We start from the raw sequence: 12,185 nt of genomic DNA, 5'->3' as shown, positions 1-12,185 counted from the left end.
CCTGCACCCTTTCGCAGTCTGGGACCCCTTGCTCCTTACCACCCACCTGCTTGCTGCTCCTTACTCCCCAGCTCCTGATTCTTAGCGCTCAGCTCGCTGCTCCTTAGTGCTGCCGTGGAGGCAGGAGGGGCTCCTGCCACCACTGCTACACTCACCAGCCGTGAGCCCAGCTTCTGGCTGAGCAGCGCTCCCTGTGGAAGCACAGTGACCACCAGGGGGCCGCTCCTGCATTGAGCATCTGCCCCCTGGTGGTCAGTGCGCTTCACAGCGACTGGTCATTCTGGTCGTTCTGCCGTAATGATCGCTTAGGCTTTTATTATATAGACTAGAGGCCCAGTGCACTAATTCATGCACCAGTGGGGTCCCTTGGCCTGGCCTGCAGGATCGGGCCAAAACTGGCTCTCCGAAAGCCCTCGAGGAGTCCCGGATTGCGAGAGGGTGCAGGCCAAGCCCAGGAACCCCACCCAGTGCACGATTGGGGCCAGGGAGGGACGTAGGAGGTTGGACAGCTGGGAAGGGACCGCGGGAAGGCTCTAGGGCATGTATAGCCCGTCTTGCTAGTCCCGATCAGCCAGACCCCAGCTGCAAGCTAACCTACCGGTCGGAGCATCTACCCCCGGGTGGTCAGTGCACGTCACAGCAACTGGTCGACCAGTTAATTGTCTGCCCCCTGGTGGTCAGTGCATGTCATAGTGAGCGGTTGAGCGTCCTTAGCTTATCATTAGCATATTATGCTTTGATTGGTTGAACGGACAACCAGACGACTGGACACTTAGCATATTAGGCTTTTTTTATATAGGATTAGTTAATAATATACATATGTCAATTTCCCAAATGCCTAAAAAGAATCAAATACCAGTAGCTTTTAAAATCTGATATTAAACAAATATTTTCTCATTTCATAAATGAAAAATAAACAATGGTAATTTATACATCTTATAATTCCAATATATCTTATAACATGCCTACCAAGTATGGTAACACTAAAATCCTTTGCGGCTTTCTTATAAGCTCTTGAAAAGAAATACCACAACTATTTTAAAGGAACTCAATATATTTTAGTAACGGCCTATAAAAATAATTATTGCCCTGACTGGTTTGGCTCAGTGGATAGAGCATCAGCCTGCGGACTGAAGGGTCCCGGGTTCGATTCCGGTCGAGGGCATGTACCTTAGTTGCAGGCACATCCCTGGTGGGGGCTGTGCAGGAGGCAGCTGATCGATGTCTCTCTCTCATCGGTGTTTCTGGCTCTCTATCCCTCTCCCTTCCTCTCTGTAAAATATCAATAAAATATATTTAAAAAATAATAATTATTATTATTATTATTATTATTAAGAAATTGCCCTGGGGATGCGAGGGGACAAGGACCTAAGTGAAATCTATAATTTTCTTAGACCTAATAAAAACTTTTTTGAAGTGTTAATAGCTCTTAAGATGGCAAGTATTTAAACAAAAAGTTCATTAGAGCAAGTTTCAACAACGAAGGAAAAATAGATATATTTGTTTTTATTTATTATTAAATATGTATTTGATTTCTATTCAAAATAGAAAAAAATACATTTTTATCTGGGAGAAGAGACATGGGCATTAAAAGCACTGTTTAGAACATATAGATCATAATCAATCAGTAGGCGTAATCAATCAAACAAAGCAAAAAGGTTAAGCTACCAATCAAATGAAGACCAAAAAACTTGCAATATGACCATAAGAAAAGGTTATATTCTCAAATATAAGATCCATATGTCCGTCTACTCTCCCCCACAGATAAGCAATTAAAATAGGGTACAAATGACATAAATGTTTATAAATTAACATTAATAAACTGTTATGTGTATCTTTTTAAGATTTTTTAATTGATTTTTAGAAAGAGGAAGGGAGAACATCCGTGTGAGAGCAAAACATTGGTTATGTGCCTCCTGCACGCCCCCTACCAGGGATTGAGCCCACAATCCGGGCCTGTGCCCTGACTGGGAATTGAACATGGACGACGCCCAACCAACTGAGCCACATAAGCCAGGGCTGCTATGTATATTTTTTAAAGAATCAGTGTAAAGACACATTTTCCAGACAATGTATAAAAAGCTTTACTTTTAAACAATTTTATTTGAAATATATTGTGTTATATTCCATAAATGAATGAGATCATGTGATATTTATCTTTCTCTGACTGGCTTATTTCGCTTAGCATAACGCTCTCCAGTTCCATCCATGCTGTGAACAACATAAACTGGTGAACAAAAACAGATCCAGAGACAGAGAAGCATCAATCAGACTGTCAAACCTCAGAGGGAAGGTAGGGGAAGGTGGGGGTAAGGGGGAGAGATCAAGCAAAGGACTTGTATGCATGCATATAAGCCTAACCAATGGATACAGACAACAGGGGGGTGAGGGCATGAGTAGGGGGGTGGGGGGGCAATGGAGGGATAAGGACACATATGTAATACCTTTATCAATAAAATATATATATTAAAAATATATATTGTGTTTAGAACAACTACAAATATAGAACATCTATATATATGACTATGTTCATGGCTTCTTATAAGAATTTTACTTTAGCCCTAACCGGTTTGGCTCAGTGGATAGGGCGTCGGCCTGCGGACTGAAGGGTCCCGGGTTTGATTCCGGTCAAGGGCATGTACCTTGGTTGCGGGCACATCCCCAGTGGGAGGTGTGCAGGAGGCAGCTGATCGATGCTTCTCTCTCATCGATGTTTCTAACTCTCTATCCCTCTCCCTTCCTCTCTGTAAAAAATCAATAAAATATATTTAAAAAAAAAAAAAGAATTTTACTTTGATAGGAACAGAAGGCAGAGGTAGGATAGACGAGAGAAATAAAGGAACTCTTCTCCTCCTCAGCAAGTAACTGAATACATTACTAAGTGTAACCTAATATGCAATGAAATAACTACAAGGTAAATTTCCACAAAAAGAAATGCATCTCTTTCCTGATAATAGGCCCTTCTTTATACACTAGTATAATGACAAAGCGTCTCTCTTTGACCAAACTCTGCCAGATTCTTCTGAGTTGTCTTCTCAACTAGTCCTTGATCTGGGCCTATAAAGACTAACATAGTTTCTAAGAGCTCAAGGTTGCATCCCCAGCATGACTCTAGCCTCCTTAAAGTGCTTGCATGAGAAAACTCAAGGCTGTCAAAAAATTTTTACTATTTATTTCATCCAACACCTGAAGATAGGGTTCCTGACTCCCAGGCCCTGTGAGAAGTTAGGAGTTTAACTTCCTTAAGCTCCAATTAGCAAACCAAGATGGGTTTCACATGAATCAACCCCCCATCTTCCTGCTTTTGTTAATTTTTCACTTCCTTTACTCCACAGAGCCCACCTCCTTATTACCTTATTCTAGTTACCCCCTCCTTATTACCTTATTCTTCCTTTAAAATGCCCAGTCACCTCTGTATAACCTGAAGTTGAGTTCAGTTCATGCTGGACTCTTTTCCCTATTGCAATAGTGTATTACTGGTTAAAATCTGTGCTTACCACTTTACTGTCGCACTTTATCTTTCATAATAATTATGAACAAAATGTAGTCTGTGATATAACTGAAGCTTATTAGATAATAAAATAAGAATATTTTTAGGCGTCTGAAGCAAATGGCCAATTGACCATATATTTCAGAGTTCCCATTAAAATGGTAATAAAGGGCCCAGCCGGCATGGCTCAGTGGTTGAGCATTGACCTATGAACAAGGAGGTTATGGTTCGATTCCGGGTCAGGGCACATGCCCAGATTGTGGGCTTGCTCCCCAGTGTGGGCGGGCAGGAGGCACCCAATCAATGATTCTCTCTCATCATTGATGTGCTATCTATCTCTCCCTCTCTGAAATCAATAAAAATACATTTTTAAAAATAAATAAATAATAAAATGTTAATAAAGGAATTAATAAAGATAAATTCACATCAATGAAGAGAACAGGAATGGGGCATCAGCAAACCAGAAACTGAAACCAATTTTGGGAAGGCAGAAAGGAAATTAATTGATGAGGTAGTTCAGAGGAGTAATAGCCCAGAATGCCTAGAGAAAACTAACCTGCCCTAGGAAACTCCAAAAGATTTGGGATTATCAACAGTTGGGGGAAAGGAAAGTCTGAATGACACAAATATAGACTTGGAAATAGAAAAGGTAACTAAAATCTGTTTATGAAACAGTGTCTTCCTCCCTGACCTGCCATAGCATGTTGCTCCACAGCCAGATGCTCTTCCCCAGGCAAACATTTCTAAGGAAAATAACGGCCAGGGGAGCTCCAGGGCAGTTCCAGAGGTCAGAACCCCCAAATTCTCTAAGCTCCCAACCTCTCCCCAATAAGGGCAACTACCCACCTCCTTATACTAAAGGGAAGTCAGCAAAACAAACCACCATGTGCACAGAGCTTCTAAACATCCTATTGCCTAATTTTTAAATGTCAATAGAATACAAGACCACCAGATATTTGCTTTAAATAAGTACAAGAAAGAGAAAGATCAGGGTAAACCAAAAAAGAGCAGAAGAGCAAACAAGGATGATCAGGACACAAGGGAACTTAAAAACAAAACAGATATCCTGAGAGCTTTTGAGAGATCTTGGATTCATAAAATAAAAGGAGGACACTATGAAAAAGAAACAGAGAAGATGAGCTTTTAGAAATTGAAAATGTGATCGATTAGTTGAAAAAACTCAAGAGAAGATTAAAAGATAAAGCTAAGGAATTTTTCAATAAAGTGGAAAAAAAGGTAAAATGATAAACAGATAAATGTGGGATGTGGGCGGGAAAACAGTCATAGAAAATCATGTCAGAAGGTCCAAAACAATTAATGGGAGTTATACAAAGAAAGGAAGGAGAGAAGAAATTAATAAAGAAATAACATAAAGGGACACTGTGTTCCAAAATTGAACAACTTCAGTTTCTTCATTAAAGGGTCACCTGAAGGAATAGTACAATGCACCAGGAAAAGACTCAAGAAAAACAATAAACAATAACTACAGTGAATAAATTTAAAATCTGGTAGTAAAAACCGTTTTTATAGACTACTAGAGGCCCAATGCATGAAGATTGGTGCAAGAATGGGCCTTCCTTCCCCTGGCTGCTGGCACCACCTTAGCTCCGGCCCGCGCTGCCTTTCCACCTTCCCACGCTGCCCAGAGGCCCGGAGCGGCTGGGGCATGTGGAACATCTGCACCGTCGCCATGGCGACAACGCAAGCATCCCGCCCTGGCCCTCGGCACCTGCGTATGCAAATTAACCCGCCATCTTGGTTGGGATAATTTGCATACTCACTCCTAATTTGCTGGTGGGCGTTGCAAAGGTACAGTCAATTTGCATCTTACTCTTTTATTAGTGTAGATGTGTGAAAACCACCTAAAGTGTTGAAAACAGATAAAGTGCAAAGTGTAGTTAACGCTGTGTGCTGGCAGTGAGGTCACAATCAGCAGTCAGCACAAACTTTTTAAAACATTTGTATGTCTTACTCTGATTAAAAGTTCTTAAAACATTTCAATAATCACTCTTAGATATCCAGAGGACCTTAGGCAAAAAGATCAATTAAAATAGAAATTTTATCTGGATCACAAACAATTTTAGAGAACTATAAGTTGAATACATACCTAAAATATGGCTAAAAGAAACAACCCAAATTTTGGTCTGGCAATCCTGACCACATGATGCCAATCGAAAACACTGAAGACCTTGTTCTCCATCTAAAAATATAAATTTATGAAAAATAAGTACACAATAATTGATAAAAACATTTAAACCAAAAATATTTCACTTTCTTATACTGACATGTTAATTCTATTCATTTAAACCAGGGGTGGGGAACCTTCGGCCCAAGGGCCATATAAAGTCCAAGAAATCATTTGGTCTGGTCCTGCCAAAGAATGAGGGGTGAGTTAATTGAGTCCAGGAGGTAAGAGCAGGGGAGGCTCATCTGGAGTGACTTCTTTCCAGCTGAAATCTAAAGGAGGATTAAGAGTGAACCAGGTGAAGGGTCCACATGTAAAACCCTTGGAAAAATCTTAGAAACACTGAAGAAATGAAAGAAGGCCAGTCTGGCAAGTAAGTGCATGAAGCCACGTGTGATTTGAGATGAGGCAGGGAAACAGAACATGTAAAGTACTTACAGGGCTTGTGTTTTGGGATATGACAGTTTATCTTAAACATTATTTTAACAAGCCATGATGGGTTTGAAATAGGGGAATGCCAACACCATCCTGCTACTGTCTGGACCTGAGCTAGCCAACAAGGTAATGCCTGGCCACATGTGGCTACAGAACACTTGAAATGTGGCTAGTCCAAACTGAGATGTGACAATATACAGAGCAGATTTCAAAGACCTAGTACCAAAAATATACATATACTAAAGAGTCTGATTTCACATATATTTCTTTGTAATTTCAATGTGATTAGAAAACATAATGGAAAAGGATGATGCCTTAAAATAAAAGGGCTCCTTGTTTGATGAAACAAGAACCAAAAGTCATATACAAATTACAAATATGATTCACTAGTGCTTAAAAGAATAAAGTAACTAACCAGAAACTGGCTGTGAAGAAAAATCACAGCAGGTCATTCCAAGATCATGTGCTTTTTCACTATGCAAACATCTCATTTTATCATCCCACACTGTTAAGTCTCCACATGAGGAGCCAGTGACAAAGAGGTTTCCGTCAGGAGAAAATGCACAGGCCACCAAGGAGCCATCCTCAACACTACCACATCTGGAATAAAAGCAAAAAAAAAAAAAAAAAAAAAAAGGTTTTCATTTCATAGCATCTTTTACTTTATAGCACAATTTCTTGGCTATTACAGAACTAGAAAGAAAGGGTTATAGATGCCTATAGAAATAAAATATTTTTACGCTATAAACTGAAACCTGCTTTCTAAAAATAAGAGGATTTAAACATTATCTTAACATGTTCAAGCCAAACCAAAGTTCACATGCCTTCATATTATTTTCCCGCACAGCAAGTCAGTATGTATGGACACATTTAAGATATACAAAACTTAACAAAAGTGATGACAACCAAAAATATAAACTAGAGTCACATATTTTTTTAAAAGATGAAACTATTTTTATTGAATAACATGTTATTGGGGTTAAAGATACTTTCAACTTTTGTATTAAAATCATAGTGTAAAGCAATAGTAAGGCCTTTCACCTCATCTTCAAATGCAAGTTCTTTATGAAAAGAAAATGCTGTGAACGAGTTAAAATGATCTTGCGAAGATAAAGAAGCACTGTGCTAGTGTGCTAACAATATCATTTTCTCATTTAGGGAAAATAAACTAGTAAAAAAAAACAATGATTGGTGCAGAGTCCCATCCAGTGCTCAAATCTATAGCAGTATCATTAATCTGATACATTGGGGAACTATAGAGGCAGAATTCAAAGATTCCTCAGCTGACAGCTGTATTTCATTTCTAGAATATAACTTAAAGACATTCCGTTCTTTCTGTACTTTCTCTTTAAACAGTTTATTAGCATCACTTGAAACACATCAGCTTCTTCAACCCAAAGACCTAAATGAGCAACACTTGTTTCCCAGCTGGCTGGCATTTGTGCTCTGAATGATGTTGAGGGGTAGGGAGAAGGGAAGGTACATTAGGCTATTTTAATTGGTAACAATTAAATGTTTATGGTTTCTAAAGTATTTAATGTCACTGAACTGTACACTTAAAAATGGTAAATTTTGTGTTATAAACATTTCACCACAATATAAGTACACAAAAGTACATAGTTTTAATGTTGGTAAGTTGTAAAAGAACATTACTCATGTAAATTAATTGATGTGTTTTTATCCAACAGTTTTTCAGGTGTTGGTGTTTTTTGTATTTTGGGTTTTTTTTTACATAATGATAATGCAATACCACTCTAATCACAAGGCTCTTCCTTCTGGGCTTGGTCTCTCACCCAGCAAGAATCCTGTCAGGAAATAGTTGTGTCTCTTACTAGTGGGACATAGCAACCATTATTATTATTAGTAGTAGTAGTAGTATTATTTGTTAATCCTCACCCAAGGATATTTTTCCCATTGATTTTTAGAGAGAGTGGAAGGGATGGGGAGAGACACAGGAAAAGAACCATCAATGTGAGAGAGACACACTAATTGGTTGTCTCCAGAATGCACCCCAACCAGAGCCAGGGATGGAGCCTGCAACTGAGGTCCCTGCCCTGGACCAGAACTGAACCTGTGACCCTTGTCCCAGGGTGACGCTCCAACCACTGAACAACCCGGCCAGGGCCATTACTTTATTAAGAACACTTGAGCCAACGAGCTACAAAAAAACCAAGAATCACAGTAAACATCTGTTCTTATGATCTTCAGAAGACAGGTCAAAGTATTTTTCCTTGTGATGTCTGAAATGTATCTGAATCTTAAAGTCATGAAAATATTCTTTTTCTTTTTTGGTAGGCCTGTTAAAAGGACTGAAAACGGAAACGGTTTAAATATTCATACCTATGTAATTTGTATGACTGTGCATTCCACAAAATAACATTTCCATCAGCTGCCCCTGATACCAAGCAAGTGGAGTCTGGGGAAAACCGGCAAACCCTCACAGGGCTCCCACTGGGCTGGGCCATCACTGCCAAAGTCTCTCCATTCTGGGTATTCCATAGGACAGTGGTACCATCTGTTGAACATGATGCCAAAATATGTCCTGAAGGGGAGAAAGAGCAGCAGTGGACAGCATAGGTGTGAAACTTCAATGGAGAGTGTGCCAATTCAGTAAAGTCACTTAGGGAGTAGAGGCGAATTGTTTTGTCCAAGGAGCAAGTAGCCAAGAGGGAAGCGGAGAAGGCACAACAGTTGACATCATCGCCATGATCAGCTAATGTGTGAATTAGTTTCACCATGTTCTTCAGTTGAAGTAAAATATCCTGCAATTTTTAAATAAAGGTTACTTGATCCTCGAAAGCAAATAAATGCTACGTGAATCCATATACAGGGGCCAGAATCAATTTAAAAATTTGTTCAATGAAAGCTTCTGCATTCATATTTTTAAAGGACAACCTATTATACCAGGGGTAAGGATAATTTGGCAGAAAAATAACAAACATTTATAAGACTATAACCTCTGATGATGATCATAGTCACCATTGACATACCAATTAAGTTCCATAACTCCTAAAACAGAACCTCCTCAAATAACTTCAAATTGAGTTGACATTAAATATCTAAAATGTCAGGTATTGTTTTTACCTTTGAAGACTTTCCCTAACTCATTACTTCTCCTCACAGTCTCATTACAGATCTGCTCACCTCAACTCAAAGAGATTTTCACTATTTTAGGTCTCAGTTGCTCCTTCCACAAGATGGAGCCAAGGCCATGCTCTGCCTTTAAGATGTAGAACTGTAGGGTTCACTCATAAAGACTAACAAAAGGTTTCATTCGAAATGTAAATGGCAGTGTAGTAAACTATCATGTCATGCTTTGTCATCTTGTGTGATAAAGAATAAAATGAGGTGAAGAACGAAATTAATAAATCCAGGAAACCAAGAGAAGGAAATTGACAAATTTAAAATAAAATCCAAACTCCTCACCAGGGCCTACAAAACCCTATAAGATTTGGCTCTTGCCTGCCACACTTCCTCTCCCTCATTTCTTTTCCAGCCGCCCTGGCCAGACTCCTGATCTTCAGTCATCATACTAGCAAAGCGGTTGAAATTCTCTTCCCTTGTCTTTTGGGACCCTATTTTGCATTTAAATCTCAATTTCAGTGTCCCTCTTCAGAGAGGATTTCCCAACCTAAAGCAGCCACTCTCGCCCTAACCGGTTTGGCTCAGTGGATAGAGCGTAGGTCTGCGGACTGAAAGGTCCCCAGTTCGATTCCAGTCAGGTACATGTATGTACCTTGGTTGCGGGCACATCCCCAGTAGGGGGTGTGCAGGAGGCAGCTGATCCATGTTTCTCTGTCACTGATGTTTCTAACTCTCTATCCCTCTCTCTTCCTCTCTGTAAAAAAATCAATAAAATATATTTAAAAAAATAATAATAAAATAAAGCAGCCACTCTCTAGCCTAGCACATCAATCCTCAGGGTAGCAATTACCACCATCTGATGTACTTGTTGTCTCTCCCCATTAGAATGTAAGCTCTAAAGGAGTAGAGATCTTGTCCGTCTGGCTCATTTCTATATCCACAGAGTGTAAAACAGTGTTCAGACACATACTGTGCTCAAGTAAATATGTGTTGAATATTTATTCTTTTCCAAACCCCCTTTAAATATTATGTGGACATACATGCAAAAAAATTTAAAATAAAGTTACCAATAGTTTAAAAATCTCACAGTGGAAAAAGTGGTGTAGAATGAGGTAATAATCAGCTCTGAAGGGATAGGTATAACCTTGGATTGTAAAATTCATAACCTTTTGTTCTAATCTTAGTTACAGAAACCTCTACAAAAAGGTGGAGCATGCCTTTTCCCATTTTCATTTTAGCCCAAAAGTTCAGCCTCTTTTTTCAAACATAAACTCCAATAAAGCCTAAAACACAAACAACAAAAAAACACACACGGGTAAAATCCTGGTAGATTGCCGCCTGCATTATTATACTGAAAACCAGCAAGATCAGGTGGTCCTTTCTGGCGAACTCCCAATCCCAACTGTGCAGCGCACACAGGTAATTTTCCCAACAAGCTGGCTTCCACACCCCGTGGCGCTCAGCTCCCTCTGCAGTTCCAGGCTCACAGTCAAGCACAGAGACCCGGTCAGCCCAACAGTTCATTTGGAGGAGCACCCTCAAGCCTCAGGGGTGTGGGCGACCACCCAGGCAAACGGAGTCAACTCGCCCGTGTCAACACACACATCCCCATCTAGTCCAAAGCAAACCCGAAAGTGCCAAGAATCCCCCCAATAAAGCCTGCGATTCACTCCCCCGCACGCAGGGACCAAGCTTTTGCCAGACTCCGCGAGCCAGCCGGGCCCGCGCGGACTCAGCGGCCGGCGGGAGCCCGGCTTTCCCGGGCGCGGGGACGGGTGCCCACGCGGGTCCCAGCGGCCCCGCCCGGCTCCCGGGCCCCGCCCGCACAGCCGCGCCTCCCCCGTGTCAAGGTCCGGGCCTGTGCCCGCCGCGCATAGATCCAGACGGAGGGTTCAGACACCCCCAGCGTGGGGTTGGCCCCAGTGTTCTCCCGCACCTGCCGCTGCCGCTGTTCAACTGGCTCCTGGGTGCGGCCCCTTTCACCTGGAAGACCAGCACCGCGAGGGACCCGCGCTCAGGTGCTCCGCTAGCGGCGCGGGCCACGTGACCCGCAGGTGAGGCGCGGGCGGGCCGGGCGCAGGTGAGGCGGGCGGGGCTGGCGCCCGCTCGAACCCTAAAGCGCAGGAGCAGGCCCCGCCCCCAGGAACTGGCCGCGTCTCCGCGCATGCGTGCTTCCCCTCTCTCCAATGGGGCGGTTTCTGATGTCCGACGCGAGGAGAAACTGGAGGCCAGACTGAGGAAGAACCTTTAGTCGCGTTTTTCACTTTTTTCCCAGTTGCGGAAGCTGAGGTCCCAAGGTCTAGCGAGTGCCTGAAATGTGCTTTTAAAGGAGACACTATCATATGTCCGGTTATTCCAGCTCAAAATGTATGAATTTCCTTCCTCTCCGCAGTCCTCCCCACTCATGAACATTTACTAAGAAAATTGTTAAATAGAAATGACATCACTGGGCATAAGGGTTTAAAGATTCTTTTTATAAAATTTGCCATATACACTTTCAGCAACATATGATTGTGTGCCTGCCTACATTTTTGACAGACTTGAGTAATTTTATCTTCACTAATTTGATGAGTAAAATTGGTTATATTATTATTTAAGTAAAATATGTTACAGAACCCCCTGCCCACACCGAAACCCCTGCCAGTAGTTTAGCAGGAGACCTCAAGGTCAATATGGTCAGCTTTGTCTGTCCTGCAGAGAAAGGCAGTTGCAAAAAGGGAAGCCTTATCATAGCTACTCTCTGGTCTACAGTTTGCAATTTGGGAGATTAAAATATATTGTAAATATACTAGAGAAGACTTCATAAAAATCTTTGATCACAGGAGTTAACTGGTTATCTTCTCTCACAGGACAGTGTCAAGACAGTTGGGACTTAGAAATGGAATGTTGAAGACTTGATGCATTCTTTTTATGCACTTTAATTATGTAACTGTGGTCAGTAATTAATCCCATTTTATCATTAGTTTCTGTTTGTGTTCCTTGTAATAATTC

At 41.3% G+C, this 12,185-nt stretch overlaps 1 protein-coding gene across 3 annotated transcripts in view; it reads right to left on the bottom strand.

Moving 5' to 3' along the window:
* WDSUB1 (WD repeat, sterile alpha motif and U-box domain containing 1) overlaps positions 1-11,356 on the bottom strand; it is a 49,454-nt gene extending 38,098 nt beyond the window's left edge. Inside the window, exons 1-4 of one of the 3 annotated variants that reach the window (XR_013960598.1) lie at positions 11,131-11,309; positions 8,451-8,872; positions 6,526-6,710; positions 5,598-5,690 (exon numbers count right to left, since the gene is read on the bottom strand). Coding sequence is in view for 2 of the 3 variants with exons in the window: in XM_080668110.1 (XP_080524236.1) it covers positions 5,598-5,690; positions 6,526-6,710; positions 8,451-8,848 (676 nt within the window). In the remaining variant the exon portion in view is untranslated. Of the gene's footprint in view, positions 1-5,597; positions 5,691-6,525; positions 6,711-8,450; positions 8,873-11,130 lie in introns of all 3 variants that reach the window. The other 2 variants (XM_080668110.1, XM_080668111.1) reach the window with 2 other exon arrangements.
* Positions 11,357-12,185: the final 829 nt, after the last annotated feature.

Source organism: Plecotus auritus, assembly GCF_963455305.1.
Source record: "Plecotus auritus genome assembly, chromosome: 5".
Lineage (NCBI taxonomy): Eukaryota > Metazoa > Chordata > Mammalia > Chiroptera > Vespertilionidae > Plecotus > Plecotus auritus.
Note: the sequence above shows the minus strand (reverse complement) of the source record. Positions and strands in the feature narration are given on the sequence as shown.